The sequence below is a fragment of the Myxozyma melibiosi genome, assembly GCF_037950935.1.
Source record: "Myxozyma melibiosi strain Phaff 52-87 chromosome Unknown BZA70scaffold_10, whole genome shotgun sequence".
NCBI lineage: Eukaryota > Fungi > Ascomycota > Lipomycetes > Lipomycetales > Lipomycetaceae > Myxozyma > Myxozyma melibiosi.
In genome coordinates this window covers 10836-34288 of record NW_027042924.1, presented here as the reverse complement: position 1 = coordinate 34288, position 23453 = coordinate 10836, and the positions used below count along the sequence as shown (strand labels likewise).

At 50.2% G+C, this 23453-nt stretch overlaps 7 protein-coding genes across 7 annotated transcripts; 2 read left to right on the top strand and 5 right to left on the bottom strand.

Moving 5' to 3' along the window:
* The first annotated feature begins 253 nt into the window (after positions 1-253).
* BZA70DRAFT_311900 (pantothenate transporter) lies at positions 254-2155 on the top strand. Its single transcript, XM_064914965.1, has 2 exons — positions 254-774; positions 828-2155. Exons 1-2 carry the CDS (start codon positions 510-512, stop codon positions 2147-2149), a joined length of 1587 nt encoding a protein of 528 aa, XP_064766746.1. The 5' UTR covers positions 254-509; the 3' UTR covers positions 2150-2155.
* BZA70DRAFT_281900 (uncharacterized protein) lies at positions 2156-3921 on the bottom strand. The gene is made up of 2 exons (XM_064913182.1): positions 3675-3921; positions 2156-3623 (listed from the first exon to the last, which is right to left on the bottom strand). The coding sequence occupies exon 2, from the start codon at positions 3593-3595 to the stop codon at positions 2243-2245; it is 1353 nt and encodes a 450-aa protein (XP_064766745.1). The 5' UTR covers positions 3596-3623; positions 3675-3921; the 3' UTR covers positions 2156-2242.
* Positions 3922-5561: 1640 nt separating this feature from the next.
* BZA70DRAFT_281898 (uncharacterized protein) lies at positions 5562-7017 on the top strand. Its single transcript, XM_064913181.1, has one exon. It carries the CDS (start codon positions 5849-5851, stop codon positions 6584-6586), a length of 738 nt encoding a protein of 245 aa, XP_064766744.1. The 5' UTR covers positions 5562-5848; the 3' UTR covers positions 6587-7017.
* On the bottom strand, positions 7018-8291 carry BZA70DRAFT_281896 (uncharacterized protein). Its single transcript, XM_064913180.1, has 2 exons — positions 7782-8291; positions 7018-7713 (listed from the first exon to the last, which is right to left on the bottom strand). Exons 1-2 carry the CDS (start codon positions 8171-8173, stop codon positions 7245-7247), a joined length of 861 nt encoding a protein of 286 aa, XP_064766743.1. The 5' UTR covers positions 8174-8291; the 3' UTR covers positions 7018-7244.
* Positions 8292-9323: 1032 nt separating this feature from the next.
* On the bottom strand, positions 9324-12301 carry BZA70DRAFT_281894 (P-loop containing nucleoside triphosphate hydrolase protein; the record flags this gene model as incomplete). The annotated part of the gene is made up of 2 exons (XM_064913179.1): positions 9324-11696; positions 11752-12301. Coding segments are annotated over 2 exons (2671 nt in total), but the record flags the coding sequence as incomplete, so codon positions are not given.
* Positions 12302-14330: 2029 nt separating this feature from the next.
* On the bottom strand, positions 14331-16542 carry BZA70DRAFT_57768 (homogentisate 1,2-dioxygenase). Its single transcript, XM_064915228.1, has 2 exons — positions 16058-16542; positions 14331-15994 (listed from the first exon to the last, which is right to left on the bottom strand). Exons 1-2 carry the CDS (start codon positions 16359-16361, stop codon positions 14829-14831), a joined length of 1470 nt encoding a protein of 489 aa, XP_064766741.1. The 5' UTR covers positions 16362-16542; the 3' UTR covers positions 14331-14828.
* A 441-nt stretch (positions 16543-16983) lies between these two features.
* Positions 16984-20353, bottom strand: BZA70DRAFT_58058 (OPT oligopeptide transporter protein-domain-containing protein). Its single transcript, XM_064915230.1, has 2 exons — positions 20112-20353; positions 16984-20048 (listed from the first exon to the last, which is right to left on the bottom strand). Exon 2 carries the CDS (start codon positions 20040-20042, stop codon positions 17439-17441), a length of 2604 nt encoding a protein of 867 aa, XP_064766740.1. The 5' UTR covers positions 20043-20048; positions 20112-20353; the 3' UTR covers positions 16984-17438.
* Between the last annotated feature and the right edge of the window lie 3100 nt (positions 20354-23453).

The window sequence follows — 23453 nt, the reverse complement described above, 5'->3', positions numbered from 1 at the left end:
CCCGGTTCTGGCTGGAAGAAGGTCTTCACCAGCCAACAGTCCTGCCGCACACCCCTCAATTATCACCTCACAAGCAATCGCCTAATCCGCTCAAGCCAGGCGGAAAAAGACAATGGGGCACTAGCACCGGCAGCCGTGCGCAAAGCCTAACCCGGACGCTGGCCGCACGCTGCGTCGGAGCCCAGCCGACAGAGAGGCGGCATTAAGAAAACCTTGTGTCTCCTTTGTGCTCTCCCGAAGGTACCTGCTCCATCTCCTCACTAACACCACCGTACCTCTGCTCTCTATCGCCTGCCTTATCTCCTCTTATCATCTAAACTAAATAACAATATGCGTCGACTCCTCCTCAGCCAGATCAGAGGCGTATATAAACCGCGGCTGGTCCCGCCCGAGGCCAAGCATAGGACATTGCACTTGGCTCGTCTTGTCTCTTGGCTCCTTGTCCCTTCACCGCCCTAAAACCAGCCCCCACCTCCTCCCTCACCACATCCCCCACCACATCCTCCACCATGACTTCCGTCTATGAGCAGAAAACCTACTGGTACTCCAAGGCCGCCCACAAGTTCGCCGAGAAGATCGACTGGTATCCCAAGGAGATGTCGATGGAAGAGCGCGCCCTCGTCTTCAAGATCGACTGGCTCGTTCTCTCCTTCTCATGCCTGGCCTACTTCACCAAGAACTTGGACGTCTCGGCATTGACCAACGCCTACATCTCCGGTATGGACGTCGATCTCAAGCTCACCGGTGACCGTTTCAACTATGCCACTTCCATGTGTATGTCCTCCCTTCGACTTCTTACCCGAGACACATACTAACTGTATACATAGACTACGTCGGCTACTGCCTCTTCCAGATCCCCTCCAACATCGTCCTCACAAAGCTTCCCGCCCAGTACTACCTCCCCGCTGCCGAAGTCGCATGGGGTCTCTTCACCCTCGGCACCGCCTTCATCAAGAACTACAAGCAGCTCTACGTCATGCGATTCTTCGTCGGACTCACCGCGACCGCCTGCTGGGTCGGCAACGCCCATATTGTAAACTCGTGGTACACTCGCCAAGAACTTGGCAAGCGCAATGCCATCTACCAGAACGTCTGGCCTCTCGGCGCCATGTTCGCCGGATACCTGCAGTCGGCGGCCTACAGCAACCTCAGCGGCCATGGCGGTCTCGAGGGCTGGCGTTGGCTCTTCATCATCTGCGCAATCATCACTATCCCATGCGCTATCGTCGGCGTTTTGTTCTGCCCTAACGTCCCCGATCGCTGCACCTCGAGATGGTTGTCTGAGCGCGAAAAGAAGCTCGCCGTCGACAGACTTTTGCGCGACGGTTTCGCAAAGACCAGAGGTGTCGACCGCAGCTTGTTCATGCGTATCTTTGGCAACTGGCGAATCTACGTCCTCTTCGTCGTCGGAAACCTCTACTGGATGACCCCGTACCCTTCCAGCACTCCCTTTGCGCTCTGGCTCGACAGCCAGCCCAAGTACTCCAAGCCTATGGTAAACAACCTGTCGACAATCACCTACGCCGCACAGATCGTTTCCAACTTGGCCTGCGGCTGGTACTCTGACTACCGCCAGAACCGCTGGGAGACCATGGGCTACGGCGGCGTCCTTATCCTGATCTCCAACGTCATCCTCCTCGTCTGGAAAGTTTCCGACGGCGCAAAGTTCTTTGCTTTCATCGCCCTCGGTGTCGCCAACGGACCCACCAACCTCATCATTCCCTGGCTCGCAGAGTTTATGTCGCACGATCTCGAGGCGCGCTCGACCTCGATCGCAATCGTCAACGTCGGCTGGGTCGTCATCAACCTCGTCGTCCCGCTCGTCGCGTTCCCGACGTCCAAGGCACCCCGCTACCTCGGAGGTTACATCTTCATGGTCATCATGTCCGTCGTCGAGCTCATCCTTCTCCCGCTGCCGATGTATCTCCACAGACGCGAGCTCAAGAAAGGAATCGATTACTCCAAGCAGGTTATCGACGAGTTTGGCGCGGCTGGCCTTGAGGAGAAGACCGACGGTGCCAGTGCCGACGGGGTCAGTGTCGTCGATGGTGTTAGCGTCTCTGAGCTTGAGCCTCCTGTGTACTCTAGCAAGGAGGAGGAGGTCAACGAGAAGAAGGAAAAGGTTGAGGTCTCTGTTGCTTCAGTTTAATGCAGCTTAGTTCTGTATATGTTTTGTTTATTTGTTTGTTTTAGTTTTCCATAGTAACATCGCCTTTTTAACAATAATCAAAACCAAACACCATTATATGCCACTCATAGTCTGCACTTTTGATAACTCCAGCTTAAAATCTACTCGTGCCAAGGCATCATCCATGCCACTCTTCGACACCCTCCGTATAATTGCCCAATCGAGTACTTGCGGGCGCCCATCGCGTACACACACGTTTTCATCAACGATAACAATCTGCTGAGTGTATTCCGCCTTCTCTTTCGCTGGAGTCGTTTCTGCTGTCGTCGCGTAGGGATCGTACTCTGCACCAATACCACTCATCACCATACATCCAGTCAAATTAAGATCTTCAAGTGTATGAGGAAGCTTAAATGAATAATCAAAAGGCTCTGTGATTCCAACTCCGTCGTTCATATAATCAGCTTCGTAGCCGGGATTAGGTAGTCCGAGCTGGGGATAGTCGAAAAACCGAATGAGCGAGAGTCCCACGCACCAAAAATGCTCTATCTTTGGCATCCAATCCATCATCCTGATCAGAAACCGAATCTCAATCATCGGCTGCGGAATCACTATGCGATGCTTCCTAACCGTAAGCATATGCTTGTCGTCACTATAGCCTACTTTGAACACCCGCAGATTGGGAAATAACGGAGAAGCGATCTCCAAGAGCGCACGATTGATGTGCGTGCGACGAGTCCATTCGCGAACCACGTATCCGTCAAGCGCATCCTGTACCGTCCAAGTGAAATGCAGCTCCTCCAGCCTATCAAACGCAAAGTGTGGGACAAACACGGGATGCATCAGAATATCCGTCAGCGAAACAAACTCATACATGGGAAGCTTGAAGCTCCGCAGCGACCGCAAGACATTGAGAGCGCAGATTCTTGCCGCGGGAGACCGGGCGGCGTCGATCGCGACGCGACGAAAGCTAGAGTCCATCGCCAGGTCGGTGATGTTGTCCATCGACGGGACCTTCTGGTGCGTAAGCCAAGAGACACCACAGAGCTCTGGTGTCGTCACTGGTTCGGAGAGACGGAGCGAGATATCGTTGATGCTATTAGTGAACGCCGGCGAGACGACTTCATACGCGCGAGTATGGAACAAAAGCGAGGCGATATTCTCATCGATATGACTCATACGCCTGTCGAAAATCGAACGCTGATGCTCAAACACAATCGCGTTGACTTTGCCTCTCGAACGAGCGATCGAGCGGTAGACGGAGTTCAGGGTCACGTACTTTTGCTTCACAGCACGAAAGTCTAGTGTGCTGTATGCCGTGGGGTTTCGCTCGACATAGTCGCGCACGATTTCGTCCAGAAACCGACAGACTAGTCTGAGATCAAGGATGGAGGGATAGGTAAAGCAAGGAAGGATATCGTGTAGCCATATCTCTACCGGAAGCGATCTCAGAGTATCGTCCTTCATCGTGAGTTGGGGATGTCAGGAATGCTCTCTGGACGTAGAGTTAGCGTGGTCCAAATACTTTATAGATGACAGTACGCACGTTAAAGATCAGTGTTATAAGCCATCATCGAATAATATCGTAATGCGGTTACTCTGTGCATTTATCGCTGTTATCGCTGAGGAGCATGAACGATCAACTCTGACGCAATCGCTGTGGAGCGTAATCAACACCTGATCGAGGGTCTCAGTCCGTTGCCTTCCCAACCACCTCGCAGCGGGTTAGGTCCTTGGAGATTATACCCCACTGTTTCTGATTACTATCATGCTGCGTTCTTGAATAATACTAGAGGAGGATTAATGAGTTGGTTGAGTGTATATTGAGACTACGAGAGAATGATATACAATGACCATGCGGAAGGAACCACGGCGATGAATAAATCAACACCCTCTATTAGCAGATTCAAGACTCTACACCTGTAATTCGTAAATAAACCATCATCGTCTACAGTTCCTCATCGCTCTGATTCAATACCACGGAATAGCAAGCAAAATGCACATAAAACTAAGCAGGATATTAAATTAAGTCCGCTGCTTCTTTTTGTAGACAAATGTACGTTTTCGTCGTCTCAGGCCGAATTGAAATCCTGGGCTCGCGCATTTCAGCCCGCCCACTTCTGCGCGCCCTCCTTCCCGCTCTTCTCCCATCCCCATCAGTCCCCCACCACCACCAGCACTCCAGTTCTCGGTCCCCCAGCTCTCCAGCCTTCCAGCCTTCAGCTTGTTAATCAACAACTTCCAACAGACTTTTATTATCCCCACAGATCAATTTCACAGCCCACAGAACAACATTCAAGATGACTGTCCCCAGCTACATGCGCCCGACCAAGTCCTCTGCTGCCAAGCAGGTTGATCCTGCCTCTTTGCCCAAGAATCAACCCAAGCCCAGGCCTGTGAGTCAAACACATTCACCAAACAGTCTTTATTCGATTTCTTCTGATCCAAGCTAACAGAGTATAGTTCTACGTTGGCAAATACCCCCGCCCTACGCCTCGCAAGGCCACCCCACAGACCACCACAGTCAAGGTCGACAGACCTCCCCGCTCAACAGATGTTTTTGAGCGCCTCCAGGAGCAGACCCTTTCGTCCGCTGCCAAGATCACTGGGAAATTCGAGTCCACCGCGCTCCCTGTAAGTCCAAGTCAGTCTCGACCAGTTCTACCCTGTATACTAACGGTCTTCCAACAGTATTTCTATACCGGCGTCAAGCCCTTCGTCTTGATTCCTCCCCGCTTCCAGCGCGTCCACAGAAAGCGCTCTGCTTCCCCCGTCAGAAGAACAGTCCCCCTCGAGTTTGTCGTCAGCAAGCCAGTACTCGAGTCCAACACCCCCAGTGTTTCCAGCACTCCATCACTCGTCTATGACTCTGACTCGGAGATGTCGCTCTGTTCCCAGTCAGACAAGTCATTCGAGATCGCGCCCATCGTTTCGCAGCCCGTCGCTGTCTTCGCTTCTGGCTACGATTCCAACGTGACGCTCTTCTCTGAGACCGACCCCGACGGGTCCTTTGAAGCCGCACCCGTCAACACGCGGCCTACCGCAGAGTCTCCAGACGTGTCGCTGTCGTTTGGAGATATCTCCGAGTCGTCCGTACTCGTGCTGGTAGAGCCTGTCGAGAAGATGATCTCTGAGCCTGAGATCGCAGAGGTGCCGTTGTCGCCCTCCGCCTCTGCTCCTGCGTCCGCCGACACATCATCTCAGGACCTCCAGGACACCAACAAGTCCGCAGAGCCGGCAACAGTCACAGTCGAGATCGATATCTCAAATCCAGGCTGTTTGTCGCCCGCGGCTTCCAGCGTCAATCTCTCAGACGCGGCAAGCGTCGAGTGGACGCCCCGCGAGAGTTGCGCGTCGAGCTCTGAGCCGGCTGAACCCGAACCCCAGCCCGCCGCAGGCTCGTCTCCCACGCAGCTCGAGTTCGAGGACAGCAGCAGCAGCGACGATGATCTCGAGTCTTGTGATCTTGCTGCTCTCGTCGACAGAGTCAGTGCTTGCAGACGACTCTGGTGCGATCCCTCGACTCCCTTGACGGTTATTCAAGAAGAAGAAGAAGACCGTGAAGAAGCCCCCTTGCAAGACGCGACGAACGCGACCGTGCAGCAGCTGTCGGAGCCTATCCTCAAGGCACCCGAAGATGCGGCCTCTGATTTGGTGTCAGAGGTATTGCCAGCTGAATGCAGACCTGCTCCTGTTGTGCATGACGGGATTCTGCAGTTCATGCTGGCGGCGCAACGGACTCGCGTGTTGTTTGACGCCTTGCAGTCCTCGCGACCGGCGACGGAAGAAGAATATGAGGATTCTTCGGATGACGAGTACGAAGATGATGTATCGAAGACGCAGGTTCAGCAAGAATCTTGTTGTGGCGACGACGAGATGCATAGAGAGAGTGCTGCAACTGCTGCTTGCGATTCGAGCGATCTGGAGGACGACTCGTCGGAGTACGATAGCGAATACGAAGAGGAGCCAGAGGCCGCACTCGCGACGGCAGAGTACATTACTGCAGTTGCAGTCGTTGAGCGCAAGACTGCTGTAGATGATGAGGCGATTGCTCGACGTTGCGAGGAGGTTAATGCGCAGCTCCCAAAGTATTCGCTCGCGTTCAAGACAAGTATCGAGCGGCCACCAGTGACGAAGCTGGTCGTGAGTCCGAAGCCGAAGGGGATTCTCAAGAAGCGCTACGACATGTATTACTATCAGCGCGAGAGTGCGAAGAAGCTCAAAGACGACTATAGCCATGAGCCTATAGCGCCAGAAGTCTACATCTCGGTCTCGGACAGTGCTTCCATCCCTCGACCCCAAGCTAGAGTTCATTTCCCACCCCGACGGAAGCTGGAAGCAGTCAGGTTGATTGAGCCTAGGTTGGGAGGGGGGCCGAGTAGGTCTGTTCGCAGAAAAGGATGTTCGTCCGGGAACATCGGAGGGGTGCTAGAGCGAATATCGCAATGGTGGTCGTGAGATGCTGCCTCTGTTTCTTTTCTGTTCTGCTTTCATATCACTGAAAACCCGAAAAAAAGGTGAAAACACAAAAACCAGAAACAATATCTGCTTTCTGCTCTGCTTTCTGCTTTCTGTTCTGCTGCGTTCTGCTTTACTGTCAAGTTTATACCGTTTACAAGGAAATCAATCAAAAAAGAAAAAAAAAGAATCAAGAAATCATTAAAAAAAATACAAAAAAAGACTCAAGAAATCAATCAAAAGAAAAAAAAGGATGAAAATTACAAAACGTTGAAAAAAAAAATTTGCTTTTATTTGTTGTGTTTGTTTGTTTGTTAGTTTGCTAGTAATACCATGTTATGTTGTCTGCTTCTAAATCAATATGACCGTAGGTGGATGTGAAGTGTGGTGACTGCGGTTCGTCACGGATCACGGCTGCCTACGCGACCACTACCCTCAACTCGAGTCCAGTTTACAATATTACAGATGCGCTTATTATGATAGATTATTTGATATTCTTATTAGATATTAAGTATTACACAACCGTAATTGCAAACGATGCAGACAAAACAAAAGCATGAACAAAAACAGAAACACAACGCCAACCCAACCAATCCAACGCATTTATAAATATAAGATACTCTATACATCAGGAGCATTATTTTATCGGCCATGGTCATTACATGGCAGTGTATCCACCATCGACAGCGACATCTGTGCCGGTGACGAACGAGCTCGCGTTACTAGCGAGCCAGAGCGCGACGCCCTGGAGCTCGTGGGGCTCGCCCATACGAGCCATGGGGGTCATGGACTTCCATGTGTTGACCCAGTTCTGGTCGAAGGACTCGATGAGACCGGTGTGCATGTATCCGGGGGAGATGGAGTTGCAGCGGATCTTGTACTTTGCCCACTCGACGGCGAAGGACTTCATCATGTGGATGACGCCGGCCTTGGAGGCGTTGTATGCGATCTGAGGCTGGGGGAAGTTGACGATGTGGCCCGACATGGAGCCGATGAAGATGATGGAGCCACCGCCGCGGGCTTTCATGTATGGGAATGCGGATTGGGCGGCAAGGAAAGATCCGCCGAGGTTGATGTTCATTAGTCTTTGGAACTTGGCGTAAGGGTAGTCTTCGGCATTGTAGTTGCTGTAGAAAGAATGAGAAGGTTAGGATGAGTGATATAGTGCGGAGCGAAAGAAGGATCGGGAACATACTCTACAACGCCAGCGCTGCAGACGACGACGTCGATACCGCCGAGCTCTTCGTTGATGGTAGCAAATGCAGATTTCATCGCAAGCTCGTCAGTCACATCGACGCGGTAGAATTTCGCGTTTGTGCCAAACTGCTTGGTGAGCGAGCAAGCGGCGGGCTCTCCTACGAGAGGGTTGATGTCGATGATGGCAATGCCGGCGAGGCCGGCAGAGCAGAGAGAGGAGGCCATGGCAAAGCCGAGGCCCTGGGCGCCGCCGGTGACAACGGCGACTTTGCTGGTGAGGGCGAACTGCTGGAAGGCCATAGGGAGCTCGGCGGCGGCGGGAGCCGGGGAGGGCGGGGCCAGGTCCGAGGGGGACAGGTCCGAGGGGGAGGTGAGGGAGGGAGCAACCATGTGTTTGATATTATTAGAAACAGAGGATAGAGGCAGGTGAAGACAGTGAAGAGAAGACAGAGAAGAGGAAGAGGAAGAGGCAGACGGGGGTATTTAAGCAGAAAAAGAGCAGCGGAGGAGCGGGAAAGGTCCTGCAATAGGCAGTCTGGCCCCGTGTTGTCTTTCGGCCTCGAGCCCGCCAACGGCTGATTGAGCGTATTTTTAGTCCCCAACCCCGCCTCGCTTTCTTAGTCTGTGCGCGGTTTTCCTGTGCGGTTTTAGACCCTGCCCCGCTCCACAGGCTTCTGTCAGAATCGCTGTCGATCATTCATGCAATCTGGGTGGCAAAGCGGTGTTGATTATGAAGAAGATATGTATTCTGAAAACATACTGAATACAACGAATAAACTACAGTGTGAAAACAAGAACTCAGTCACTCTAAATCCACGCACAGGGACCGCTGCCCCGCCGGTCAGGCTCACCCAACATCACGTGGCGAGCAAAAAAATAAAGTCACGATGGTCAGAATTCGAATTCCGAAAGCGTTGAGTCGGTTAAATCGGGCCCTCATCAACCAGGCGCCTGTCTTTCCTCTTCGGGATTAGTTGTACTCCCTCGGACGCACCCTGCGGAAAAACTGATTTTCCTGCGGTTTCTTGCCGTACATGCCGGTTTCTGTTTTGTTCTATTACTTTAGTTGTGCTTTTGCTGTGTTTATCTGTCAATTTGGTTCTTTGCCTGAATTTTCTCTTCATCTCCGTAGTTCAATCTCCAATTCCACGCGCAACTGTGCCTAGAATCTTTACAACAACAAATTTATCACCTTCAATTATCCCCAGCTTATCACCAAACTCTCGTCTCCCTTCGCCCCCGCTGATCCCTTCTCCATTGTCTCCTCCGCTTATCGTATATCATATTTCAATCTCCTCAATCACGTCCTGTTTACCGAGTTCTTTCTATTATTAGCAGTCCGGTGGATCTGAGGAAACTCAAGCCGGACTAGCTAATTCGAGCAGCCATAATTCACCTCAGTCCCTGCAAGAAAGTACGCAGATTCTTCGATCTACGCCATATTAAACTATCTCTCACTCAAATCTCCCTTTTATTCTTACACCGCCATCTACACAAATCACTAATATCTGTCAGTTCTCTATTATGTATACTAATTAAAAAATAAAAATAATAAAAAACCTTGAGATTTATCCACTATGCAGGCTCCAAACACCAGTCCCCCTTACTCACAGCTCTCTTTCTCCTCCAACTCTCTCTTCCACACGCTGTGTGAAATAAGTACAAGACAAAATATGACTGAAATGAATGTCAACTCATACTATGCAACGAATAACATCAAACTGAAACAAAATAATTGACTAAAGGAGTGTCGGTTTCCTATTCTTCACTCTCACTGCACTCTTCTGCACGCCTACTGCATCTCCTCCAACGCCTGCATCTGTACCAACTCATAATACTTCCCTCTCCGTCCCAACAACTCCTGGTGATTCCCGCTCTCGACAATAGCACCCTGATCAAACACGTAGATTATATCCGCGCCCTGAATCGTGCTCAGTCTGTGCGCAATCGCAATCGTCGTCCGGCCCTTGGCCGCCACATCAAGCGCGGCCTGCACAACCTTCTCCGACTCGGAATCAAGCGCAGAGGTAGCCTCGTCCAAAAGAAGAATCTTCGGCTGTCTGATCAACGCACGCGCAATCGCAACGCGCTGCTTCTGACCACCCGACAACAGAGTTCCCTTGGAACCCACAAGAGTCTCATATCCATCCGGAAGCGACATAATAAACTCGTGGATATTAGCCTGCTTGCACGCCTCAATCATAGCCTCGTCCGAAATATCCTCATCCGGAGATCCAAGCTTGACATTGTCGCGGATAGTGCCAGCATACAGCGTCGGCTCTTGCGACACCAACGCCATATGTGATCGGTACGCATTCACGTTGAACGTCGAGATATCAACCCCGTCAAGCATGATCTTTCCAGCATTAGGACGGTAGAAAGACTCAATCAGACCGATCGTAGTCGACTTTCCACATCCGGACGCACCAACCAGTGCAACATACTGGCCACTCTTCACCGACAAGTTAAGGTTGTTGAGAACAGCAACAGTAGGTCTCGTCGGGTACCGGAAAACAACATCCTTGAACTCAATAGACCCCTTCACATCCTGAGGATCAGACCCATCCCGCGCCCACGAGTCGACAACCGGCTGGCGCATAAACAGACGCTTGACATTAACAGCCGCCAATCTTGCCTTACCCATATCAGAAGCGTACGAAAACACAATTCCCGCTCCCTGCGCTCCAAAAATGACAGACATATAGGCAATGTAAAACTCAAGCAGACCGTACTCGCGGATCCGCAAAAGGTTACCTCCCCACCAGAACGCAAGCGCGGTGATGAAGTACTGCATACCCTGAGCAATACCGTACAAAATAGCAGACTTGCGCGACGCAGCGCGCGAGTTGAGCGTCTGCGAGTGCAGAGTCTCATGGTAGTGCGTCAAAACATCGTCCTCGCGCGTGAGCGACACAACAGTCTTGATCGCCGCAGCAGCCTCGCACGCATAAGACGCAGAGGCCTCGTGCGACTTCTTCACAGTTTCCTCAAACTTGGACAACACCCAGAATCGGAAAAATCCAGAGAGAACCATGATCGGAACACAGGCGACGCAGACCAGACCAAGCTTGTATGCAATAATAATCGCAAGAATACCCGACGACACAACGTTGATAATCGAGTTCATGATCTGACCAAAAGTAGCTCCCGAAAGACCATCAATCGACTGTGCCTCGCGCGCAAGCGACATAGTCAAAACACCCGTAGTGTTCTCATCCCGGTCATAAAACGAGATATCCTGACGCAGCAAGTAGCGGAACATCTGGTAGCGAATACGGCGGACAAGACGCTGCGCAACAAATGAGTAGATCGAGAACGCTCCGGTCGAAGCTGCCAGCAGCAAGAACGCAAGGAAGATAAACAGTCCAGCCCATTTGTACACTTCGGCGTACATCCGGTCGGGATCAGTGTATGCCAACTGCAGCCCTTGAACAGCATGTCCGTAGAACTCACCCAAGGCTGGGTACGACATGCCCTGGATGAATGAACAAAAGACACCCATTGCGATGTACTTGTTCTCCGGAGCGGAGATACCGCCAATAAACTTGATCAGATCCACAGTACTATACCCGCTCTCTTCCTCAGCAATCGTAGCCGTGTCCGAAAAGTCCGAGTCAGACATAACGTCTCCCTTGACAGTCACCGTAGTCTTCACCTTAACCAGCTTTTCGTCATCAGAGTCAATCTTCTCATCAATCGACGAGGAAGAGTCAGACTCGGAAGACGAAGACAGAGCTTCGCCGGTGATAAGCGCTTTCTTCTCCTTCTCAATCTTCTGCGATTGCACGAGCTCAAAGTATTCGCCTTCCTTTGCCAACAGCTCGTTGTGAGTTCCGCTCTCCACAATCACTCCGCGCTTCATCACAACAATCAGATCGGCATCCTTGATGGTCGACAAACGGTGAGCAATGACCTAGATAAGTATTGTTAGCAGACACATTATATAAAATCAGGGCATAGGCACATACGATAGTGGTGCGGTTCTTGGCAGCACGATCCAGAGCTTCCTGAACAACACCCTCGGACTTTGTGTCTAAAGCCGAAGTAGCCTCGTCCAGCAGCAAAATCTTCGGGTTCGAGACAATAGCGCGAGCAATAGCAATTCTCTGCTTCTGACCGCCCGAAAGCAAAAATCCGCGTTCTCCAACAGGAGTCTCGAATCCCTGAGGAAGAGCAGTGATAAACGAGTAAGCGTTGGCCTGCTTGCAAGCTTCAATCACAAGCTGCTCTTTCTCGGCCGGCGACGCAAACTCATACTCGGAGCCAATAAGTCCCTGGGCAACGTTCTCATAGACTGAGGTCGAGAACAAAGTAGGCTCTTGAGAGACAAGCGAGATCTTGCTACGAAGCCAGCGGATGTTCAAGTCGGTGATGTCATGGCCGTCAAGGGTAACAGTGCCACGGACAGGCTTGTAGAAGCGCTCGATGATTCCAACAATAGTCGACTTTCCAGAGCCGGAGGCACCAACGAGAGCGACAGTCTTTCCGGCAGGCACCTTCAAGCTGAAGTCTTCCATAACCACAACGTTAGGTCGCGAAGGGTAGATGAACTTGATGTCATTGAGCTCGATCTCCCCCTTCAAATCAGCAAGACATTCACCGCTAGCGTCTTTCGAGTCAATAGCAGACTGACGATCGATGGTTGAGTACACCTTCGAAGCGGCAGCAGAAGCAGAGGTGAAAGCTTTGAAATGAGGAGCAATGTGGGACATGGCAAAAGCACCATGGGTGATTGTCAACAAAACCGTGATCACACGTCCGATGGTGAGCTCACCGGTACGGATGTACATGGGAGCAGCGAAAAACGCAATGGCATCGGATCCAAAAATACCGACCCACATAATTCCGCTCATGACCCCAAGGCAGATTCCAGCCCGGTGGCCGTACTTCTCGGTGACAATCAGATGGGAATCATAACGCAGAGCCAGACGCTCCTGGATTCCAAACGCCTGCACGTTGCGGACCGAGGAAAGAACCTCCTCGGCAAGAGTTCCGCCGACGGAGTAGCCGGATAAGGACTTGCGGATAGCACGCTTCATATTCTGCGATCCGATAGAGAACGACACCATCATCATGAACAACATAGATGACAGGATTAGAGCAAGTTTGTACGAACGGATCATGGCGACGATAAATCCAGCAATCAAGGTCGCAAAGTTTGCAATACAGTATCCAATCTTCTCAGAAATACCTTCCTGGATCAGGATAGCATCGGCAGAGATACGGGAAGTAATCTCACCGGTTCCAACCTTATCAAAGTAGCCGACGTTCTGACGCAGGGTGGCTTCCAGGTATTTCTCACGGATGCGCGCAGAGATGACCTCACCTCGGTCGATGAAAAGGAAGGTTGAGAAATATGAAAGAGCAACATCGACGACGCCGATAATAACCAGGTAGCTAGAGGACACGATTAGTCGCCCTGATGATCAAAATTTAAACAACAGATAGCCTTACACAGTAAGTCTGTTGACCTCGCTCTGGAAAAAGTCAGGCGAAATGTAGTCTCCAAAGCCATACATGGTACCGTTGAACTGGTAGGGCTCGGTGAAGTTGTAGTAGGTCTCGGTGGAGTTGCTGAAAGACTCATAGGTAGAGCTGTTCATGTACTCTGTCGAGTTGAGGAATCCAGAGCCGTAGTAGAACTCATCGTAAGGAACTTGGCGAGTATAGGTAGCGAAAAGATCGGTGATTTGACCAAAGACAATCTAGAAACTTGTGTCAACGCAAGCAGTAGCTACCACCAAACAACACAAAAAACTCACAGTCATCAGCGGGCGCATGCATCCTTCAGCGACAGAGGTGAGCACACCAAACATCAAGAGGAGCTTATCGAAATGATCAGTGTATCTGAAAAGCTCGATGAAGTTGACATTGCGCTCAGTCAGCTTGACCTGCTCGCGCAGAATCTCGGCTTCGGACGGAGGAAGCGAGCTGAACTCATCGGTGTATGCGGTGGTATCGACAGAAGCCTCCGACTTGTGGATGAGTGGTGACGTATCGTTCGCCTCTGCCTTTTTCTCAGGGTCAGCCATAGTTGATTACCTGACAGGAAAGAGCGAGAGTGCACGAGAAAAGGAAAGACGAAGAGAGAACAGGAAGAGGCGAGGGTGACAGCAGCGGGGGACTGTGTACAAAAGGCCTCGTTCAGATTTGCAGTCTCTATCGGACTCGTTAGACGGAAGAGCCGACGCGGAGGACAGGAACACGAGTACGGCGCAAAGAGTCCTTGAAGGAGTTTCTGCTCAGCGAGAAGTTGCGGGCTGCGGTAGCGATAAGGGCTGACAGCCGATAAGCCTCCGCTGCCTTCTCCACCGCTCTTCTCCCTGACTCTCTACCGGCGCATTACGCGCTAATGATTCCCTATTGAATCATATTCCCTGCTATGCAATAATGACTCAAAACAGAGTAATCCCCCGCCACACCTTCTGCCTGCTCTCACGACCGGGCTCCAGACAGATTTCAGAGTGCCCACGCCGGAGGAGTTCAAGCTCTCAGTGACGGCCGGACCACGGACCGAGCTTAGGCGCTGGCCGACATCCTCAGAAAATTTCCTAATTCATCAACTCCAAGCGCCTTTGCACTGGATTCATAATAGAACTTATGTAGATCACGTGTTTGGAAATAGTATTGCTTCATTTCATCTTTCTGTTCGTATTGTGATGTCTTGCTGTTCGATCTACGAATATCAGAAGCTGCGTTGACTGTCGTTGAATAGTTCTTATCTACAGAGACTGATAGAATATTGCAAGTAGGTCCGGGTGTCCGCACGGGACACTGATTCGTGTTATAATCTTCTTCCTATTTGCTGAGCGAAGGCCATGATTAGTGGACGCAATAGCTTAACTCACTCAAGTTCAGTGCTGAGCTATGCCCTCCATCAGATGATTATGATTTATTCGTGCCTCGCGTAAAAGACCCTCAACATTAAAGTGCGAATGACTGAGGATAGATTGAGAATAGAAAATACATTTGATTACATTCACTGACGCCTTAATAGAAGACCACTATCCTAAAAAGAAAAAAACCACTGAATTCATTTCACTCCTTACTTAACATTGACACCATGCTCCCACTTTCCGTTAGTCAGCTGCTTGACCTCGTCCAAGTGGCTGGTGAAGTTGTTGACAAGGTCATCCCACATGGTAGGGTCGTGGAAGTGCAACTTGTCGACGGTCCAGCCGTACTCAGCGATCGAGAAGGCACGCGACGACTCGAACATGAAGGCGATCGAGCCAGGCGAGATGCGCATCTCGGGAGGAACGTCCGCGGAGGCGGCCTTGAACTCCTCGTAGGCGACACCGTGAGGAGTCATACCAGTCTCGAACGAGGCTCCACCAGGGAGGAAGGCATCGGAGCGGCCACCGTACTGACCGTAGATCAAGCCCATAAGCTCGGAAGCAACGTTGCGGTGGTAGTAAGGCGGGCGGTAGGTGTTGGAGGCAACATCCCATCTAGGGCTGAAGATGAGGAAGTCGGCGAGGGGAGCGTTGGGGTCGCGCGACTTGGCGGTGAGGACGCAGAAGATCGAGGGATCGATGTGGTCAACCGAGATCGAACCGATGTTGACGAACTTGGTAAGATCGTACTTGTAGGGAACGTAGTTTCCGTGCCAGGCGATAACGTCGTAGGGAGAGTGGTCCTGGGTGGACTTGAAGAACTTGCCACCGACCTTGTAGATGAGCTCGTAGTTGGGCTCGTTGTCGATCTCGTAGTAAGCCTGGGGGACGAGGAAGTCGCGCGAGTTGGCGAGACCGTATCCTCCGATCGGGCCCAAGTCGGGGAGCTCGAAGTTGGATCCCCAGATCTCGAGGATGTATCCACGGGTCTCGCCGTCGGGAGTGCCGACGGAGAAGCGAACACCACGCTGGATGATGCAGATCTCACCGGGCTGGACGTAGAGCCAGCCGAACTCGGTCTGGATGTCAAGACGTCCCTGCTGGGCGACGATCAAGAACTCACCGTCAAGGTTGACGAAGGACTTGCGGACCATGGAGGTGTTGCAGACAAAGATGTGGGTGGCGATTCCCTCACGGAGGGATGGGTCACCAGAGCCAGCGAGGGTCTTGAGTCCCTGGGTGAAGTCAACGGGGCCGTCCTTGGGGATATCGAAAGGAAGCCACGCGAGCTGGGTGGGCGAGACGTGGGTCTTGGGGTTGACGGGGAGGAAGCACGACTCGTAGTCCTCGTTGATGTTGAGATCGGTGAATCCCTCTGTGATTGCAATTAGCTACCACAACATCAAGCAAATCAAAAGAAAAAAAGACATAGACGTACTGTGCGAGACGGCGGGGCGCATGCGGTAGACCCACGAGGACTTGTGGGCAGAGCGAGGAGAGACGAAGGCAGAGCCGGTGAGCTGCTCGGCGTAGAGGCCGAAGCGAACCTGTCTGGGCGAGTTCTGGCCTCTGGGGAGAGTTCCGGGAATGGCCTCGGACTCGTGCTCGCCGGGCATGCCGGTCATGTAGTTGTAGGGATCGTTGGCGCGGACACCGAAGGAGGGAACCTTGCCATCGCCCTGGGTCTCAGCCCAGTGGAAGGCCTTCTGGTGGAGCGAATCAGCCTCGGCAGCAGAAACCATTGTGGAATTGGTAGATTGAGTGGTTGGTGGAGTGGGTAGGAGAGGAAGTGGGTGATCGGACAGGGACAGAGGAAGAAGACAACGAGAAGAAGCCGAAGATATTTAAGGATGCGACGCCGCTGCAGCAGCAAAGAAGGATCTTGCGGATTTCTGCTGAACAAATCTGCGTAAGCGGGCAAATAAGGTTTAGTCGCGGGGGCTGCCGGCCAACCGAGTCCGAGACCGGCTTAAGTGGGGCCAGGAACGGTGCGGGGAGCGACGCTGCTCCACAAACTTACCCCGGCAGTTGCCTTCTGTGTGCTATTACGAGTTTTTTGTAATCATATGCCTTCCTCTGCTATTCCTGCTTTCGTTTCCAGGATGTTCGGCGCTGATCACGTTGCTGCACAGTCTGCTCCTTCTGTCCATGCTGCTGCCCACGTCAAGAACACACTGTCCGAACATCAACCCTCTCATTTAATTCGACGGTCGTGGTTGTCCCGTAATTGGTAGGGCTGTCGATCCGTCATCCCAGCGGGGTTATCCCAGTGCCGGCATGCAGAAACCCTCTCTTTTCTCCCTGTCAGTTCCACTTATTTTAATCCAATCGGCTCGTTCTAGAACTTTGTTTCCATCGATTTCTCCGTCGCGCTGGCATTAATCACCTGTCACGTTGTCCTTACATTTAAGAAGTGTTATGTTTGATGTGGGTCTAACGCTATAAGTGATCATTATCAACTATACTATGTGCTGGACAAGCAGAACACTATTGTTCACTCATAATCACAGAAGAAGTAATCATAACCACTCTCTGTACCATAACAACTGCTGCCGGCGATCAGGCAACTATCCTGCTGAGTCGACTGCTGAGTATCACGTGCAGTCTCCGGACATATACAAACCCTCCAAGGTCGGGCCGTCGGACCCCGGGAGTTACCCTCCCTACGGCACAGCAAAACCACTCTTGGCGGACAAGGCGTCTTCGAGGTGAAATTGCTACCAACTACTATTCATAACTTACTCCATTTTAACTACAAAACAACAGCCAAACAATCCAACAGACACTCATACCTCATCACAAAAAACCACTCCACCTCTCTAACTGAACTCGCCAACTTTTAATCCAAAGCCACCCTCCGGAATATCCTTCAGCGTCGCCGTCTTTGCATAGTCAATCCCACTCGCATACACGCTGTTTCCCCACCATTTCACAGAAGTGTTGGTGTACTGCAACGTAAGGAAAATCACAATTCCTCCAAACGCCATACCCGCAGACAACCCTGACGTCAACACATAGTTGTACTTCGTCCACCATCTTACATATCGGTGCTTGATGTATCGGTTGAAAATATAGCCCATAACCAGCCCCGGCGTGTAGTACGACAGATTGTATGTAGATCCCCATCGACTGAACCCATTGATGAACAGAATCGGATGGAAATACATCATCTTCTTCGGGAAGTAAACCTTGAGTGCATACAGCGGGAATGCAAACAAAAAGCCCATCAAGAAGCAGTACTTCAGCACCGGATACAATGTGAAAAACATCCGCTGTGGCCCGATGATGCCATACATAATCGTTTGCGAGTAAAGCTGATGCGGAAATGTGCATGTAAACTTATCGGTCTGAGTCAAGCTGCAAAAGTCCACAATCGAGTCCATACAGAATTGAACGACGCCGATAGTGATACAACCTTGAACAAACACGGCAATCATCTGCGCCCGGAATACTGCTCGTGGTGGCAGCTTCATGTAATGTCCCAGCTTTTGATCGGAAATGAACGACTCGCCTTGAACGTCAATGTTATTTCCATAAAGACGCAGAAGCATATTGGCCATTCCATTCCCTTTGCACATATATCCGGTGATGACAACCGCAAAGTAGTACACATTGAGCTCATATCCCGTAATTGAGTATACCAACGTGCTAGGAATAAGCAGCGCAATACTCAACAGCAAGATAACCACAACTCCATAAATTGGCGTATTGGTCGGCCAGTGCTCGACAGCAATCACTCCAAATACAAACGACAAAATCAAAACGGCGTAATACCACCAGTCAGGAACCTCTTTGTAGCTCCTCATCATTCTCGTATGCGGATCATTGAACTCGGCCATCGTCGACCTTCTCGGATGCCGTATCGCAAACCACATATTCTTCAACGCCTTCCACAGCAGCCGGTGCTCAGTGAACAACACATAAGTGAAGGCAAACACGTAAAGAACAAAGTAGCCACCGTTCATCAGCAAATTTCCCGCAGAGATATAAGGAGGCGAGTAGTTCAAATAAGCCTCTTCGTCAAGCAGCAGGTTGCTCGACACCCGACTGGTGTTATAAGTCTTGCCCATATTGTCGTACAATGTCGCAGAGTTGATCGGCATATACGCCGTCCACTTGTAGTTTGTCCAGTAAAACGCAATCATGATGAAAGCACCAAGGACCATACCGACGTAGCGGTTGACAAGCGAGAAAAACGGCACCGTCAGCGGTACCGTATAGTTGATCACTGACCAATCGAAAGTCGAAATCGGATTGAATCCCAAGCCAATGTATGATCCCGTGATGATTGCAAGATTCTTATTCTGAGGCGCGATCCATGTCATCCAATTGAAACAACTCAGGGCCTTGAACAGGTAATCCGGAATAAAAAAGTATAGGAACGACGCAATCAGCACGGTGAAGAAAAACTTGTATCGCGTGATAGTCCAGCCGTGGATGTTTGAGCGAGCTTCAGGGACCAAAAGTGCGCGGTTGAGGGCCAGAGTTGGGAGAACAGTTGGCCATACAGTCTTGACCGGGTAGATCACCCATCGACGCATGATTCCGGCCAGCCCAAATCCAAAAAAGAGAGAGGATAGGTTCATAACAAACATAAACCCAAACGATACCCACTTCAAGTTGAAAAACATCTCAAGACGCATGACGATGACATAAGCAGCAAAGTTGAGACTAGTCGAAGCAATATTGACCATAAGAGTCGCCAACATCTGCTCCTTATTCGTCCACGGTCCGGGGTTCAAGCTGATTCGTTTCCCGCGGAATGTGACACCCCAATCCGGAACAACCTTGGCCCAAAACTTTCCACATGGATACAGCAGCAACTGGATTGCAGTCGACGAGATAGTCAAACTAGGCTGTCGCTGCTGGAAAAACTCATTCACAAAAGCACCAATGGCAACCCATATAAGACCAAGAACATAGACACGGATAGTCTCCACCGGAATCGTCGGATCATCAAACGGGTCGCACACTGCTCGCACCTCAGGATACGGTGAATGAGAGTCGATCAGGGCCGCCATGACCCTGACATCCAAAGCGTAAGTCTCAAAATCACCCTCAAAGACTTCATATCCCAAAGAAAGCACTCGCACATATTCAAGATCCTCGGGCGGGAAATTCACATCATCAAAGTGCTCTTCATAGGTCTCCTTGAGAATCTCGATACCTCGGTCAACGGTCATCTCCTGTACCACATTGAACAAGAACTGTGCTACAGGATCGACAGAGCCGTCGTCCTCCCAATAAGTCTTTGCGAGCTCATTGATGCGCATCAGAATTCTATCAGCATCACCTTCTATGAGCGAGTTATTGATGATCTTCTTCTCATCTTCTTCGCTCGAAAGTGGGGCCAGGTCACTTGTCACCGTCACGGACGCCCTTTTCTCCTTCTCGAAACCCTGAGGGAAGCTGGATGAAGACATATTGATCTTCTGCACAGTCTGCGTTAGCTTTCAGTGGTGATTCAGAATCATTCAGCATAATATGCTTACCTTAGCTCCTTAGTGATGTCTTGGCTTTGATGCACAGTCCTCTGGTAAATTCTCGGCGCCAATAGTTCTGATCAGTCAGGCGTATGCTTGAACTGATGGGGTTCAAATATATAGACTGGGCAAAAGTATTCAGTGCCATGAAGGGGAATTCCGCAGATTATATGCAGAAATCCGTTCTGCAGTTCCTGTAGTCCCGGTGGGCTTGACAGTGAGTTGCGTAATATGTCGCAATGGCGCCATTCTGGCCACGATGATATTTCGCCTATTAAAATGTTACGGAATATAAGACGTTCGACAGCCATCTGATAGGGTGAGGTAAAGAGACCTTAATTAATGTTACTTCATTTCAATATATATAAGGGTATTCGTATCCGACAACTCCAGAATATGCCCACAATTGTTTGTAATAGAACAGTGTCTGGGTATATGTAAATGGCTTCTGGACATGAAATTCTGATCCTCGGAGGATGGAGCTAAACCCAATTCTCCAATGTATGCCGAATGCCAACTAAGAGCTAGTAAAAACCATCATGACTGCGGGAAAAATTTTGCAGTTAAACCCTTTTGGAGTCAGAGATTGTCTCTAGCGTATGAGCTGTTTGAGTCCCTCGGTGACAGCAGTATTAAACGGCTCACTGCCTATTATTATTGTTCCGATCGGTATCCGCTATATTGATGTGAAACGCCATCACCGGAGTATGGCGTGCTGTCAATTAGCTATCGGTACACATCACTAGAAAGACTTCCTTCTCAATCCACTCTTATACTGAAAGGAGTCAAGCCAGCTGTATATCGGAGGGTATCTGATCATTCATGAAATACATCACAGCGCAGAAAACACGGAGGTCACCACACACTCAGATCCGTTCACAAACAGCTTTATCATAAGAGCAGGGACTTTATCACTTATCGACGAACAGCACTTCTTGGCAGAGGGCGGTTAAGCTTTCAGTATGGTTTGCAGCATGCTTATGTTGGAAGCTCGCAATCGATCACTTTGGTCTATGCGCTTATCGCTGAGAACATTGCGGTGCACGATGGCGTAATCTGTAATCGGGCTTCAGCAATACTATCCACGCAGACATTTGATAGTGGTGTATACCGTGATCTTTAAACTCGACAATTAGACAGCACAGAACACGCCAACGTCAACGTAGAGGATATCGGAAGCAGATGGTGGGTTGCAATACAGCTTGCTGTGTGACGATGATTCCTGTGTTCCCGGGATGTTTTTCAGGCGGATCATCATCAGATGAATTTCAGCCGCACGCACGACAATCATCAGCAATTCCAATCATTACTGACAAGCCGTGAGTTCCGGAACTTATCACTTGAAATCATTCTGGATTCTTCAGCTCTTCAAATTTTTGAGTATATATGTGCTCAACTGTTTGCGCCCTTTTTTAGGTATACGATCTCCGCTTGGCCGCGATTTGTAGGCCGTCACTACGCTTACAGCGGGAATAACTGAATTCACTCTCTGCTCCAGGTAGGCGCCGATGGTAATTAATCTCTGTTTATAGTCATTCGATATAGTTATACGAGAACGAATTATGACAGACTACCAACTTCTACAGTCCAATTGGAAGCTACCCGATATATAATATCCATCCGAATTCAAGATTGCAGACTCCTACTCTGATTTTCTCTACGAGCGATCGATCCACGAATGATCATCCCCCAGGGTCACTGAGGTCTGTTTGTGTGTCAATATGACCATTCCGATACGGTCCTTCTCCATATAGGCCCTCCTTTGACCATGAACTGCGATGCGAGCATGCGTTCAGCGGCCGCGATAGTTGAAAAGTTGGTAGTCGTTCATCTATGTGACTGGGTAAATAAAATATCATTGTTGAACTATCTATACAAAGAACGCTCATATGCACAGTAGGATGGGCGCAAACAATGGACCGTACTGAGAGATAGTTGGTGAAGAATTTGTGTCTGGCGCGGAATTGCACAATAGTGCAAATTGACTAAAGGGTCGATACGTCGCGCGCCCCAATACATACTGAACAGGTCGTTTCCAAGCAGATATTCCACTCACCAAAGATGCATCTGTATACCACTGTAGAAAAGGCGCAAAAAGCTGCCAGTGCGAATGCGACAGCTGTTTATAGTGAGTGCGGTTGGGCGACGTGGCTGCGTTGGCGGCAGCTCTTCAGATCAACATGGAGGTGACAGTAGGTGCTGTTAGCGGACTTTAACAATTCGTACCTGCGGATATCGCTATTGACATGGCTTTCTTATGGGTGCTGCCTACGGATGTTATAAGGATAGGAAAAGTGCGCGAGGCTGCGACTTGATCGAAAAAGACTGACCGCCATCATCATGATCTGTTCAGAGATCATCTCGTACCAATATCATGATCTGTTCGAAGAGCTCGTACCAATTTGATCGGTGTGCCAACTCTGATTATCTTCTGGCGTAATAAGTGGCTAGTGTCAGACTGTCGGGAAATGTCAGTGATGTAGAACTAATCGAAGAACGAGATTGAATACTTTCGAGATCTCGAGAGAGCGAGAGAGCGACTTTTGTGTCCTCAACTTGCTTGCTTAGATGAGATGACTAATAAGGGTTCACCTACTAATCACGGCTCCATCTGCGTAGATAGAGCGAGCACGCGCAAACCCTACAAGAACCTTGAGGGCAACTGGTAGGACCTCCAGAGTACAATGACCACTCTTGACGATTGTTAGGCGTGCCAAGAATTCATTCATTTAATTAACCATCAAGCTATAAGAACAAGACACTACCCGTCGCTTAAGATAGATTTTACAACCTATAAAAATTAAGCCGCGAGATGACTACAGATAAATAGATATTGATAGAAGCTGCGTTCCTTGAATATATCATATCATTGGGCTAACTTTGCGGGTTAGGAGGCGCCAGACGGCTCAAATCGGTGCACACAGCTACGCACGTGTGTCTTCTACTGGGTTGAAGCAATCCCTCTTCACCAATCGTCGCCTCGAAAAGCTTCAACTCAAGCTTTCGACTTGAAATCAAGCTATCGCGTTTTCCTCTTCGGGCCCTATTAGATGCATTGTTGTCTTTTTAGGTTAGAGGGCTGCAAAAGATTTACAATTCGAAGCTGTTGATTGGCTATACTCCGCGCACGTTTTCAAACCGACCCTCGACTTCGCAACTTCTCAACGAATCGTATCCTGCTCCGGCTTCCCAGTTGGATGATGAGCGATTATTACTATCATTAGACGGTGTGGGGAGCGATATCTTCTGGACGAATATGCGCTCGATGTATACATATAAATACACTGGCGAAGGCTCACCTACGGAGAGTCTCAGTGGCATCACCTCAGCGTACCGATATCATCATTGACC

Excerpts from the sequence above, each read along its gene's own strand:
- BZA70DRAFT_311900 (XM_064914965.1), top strand. The coding sequence starts at position 510 with ATGACTTCCGTCTATGAGCAGAAAACCTACTGGTACTCCAAGGCCGCC. Across the intron at positions 775-827 it reads CAACTATGCCACTTCCATGT|ACTACGTCGGCTACTGCCTC; the intron begins GTATGTCCTCCC and ends CTGTATACATAG.
- BZA70DRAFT_281900 (XM_064913182.1), bottom strand. The coding sequence starts at position 3,595 with ATGAAGGACGATACTCTGAGATCGCTTCCGGTAGAGATATGGCTACAC.
- BZA70DRAFT_281898 (XM_064913181.1), top strand. The coding sequence starts at position 5,849 with ATGCTGGCGGCGCAACGGACTCGCGTGTTGTTTGACGCCTTGCAGTCC.
- BZA70DRAFT_281896 (XM_064913180.1), bottom strand. The coding sequence starts at position 8,173 with ATGGTTGCTCCCTCCCTCACCTCCCCCTCGGACCTGTCCCCCTCGGAC. Across the intron at positions 7,714-7,781 it reads TGCAGCGCTGGCGTTGTAGA|CAACTACAATGCCGAAGACT; the intron begins GTATGTTCCCGA and ends TTCTTTCTACAG.
- BZA70DRAFT_57768 (XM_064915228.1), bottom strand. The coding sequence starts at position 16,361 with ATGGTTTCTGCTGCCGAGGCTGATTCGCTCCACCAGAAGGCCTTCCAC. Across the intron at positions 15,995-16,057 it reads GCGCCCCGCCGTCTCGCACA|AGGGATTCACCGATCTCAAC; the intron begins GTACGTCTATGT and ends TTGCAATCACAG.
- BZA70DRAFT_58058 (XM_064915230.1), bottom strand. The coding sequence starts at position 20,042 with ATGTCTTCATCCAGCTTCCCTCAGGGTTTCGAGAAGGAGAAAAGGGCG.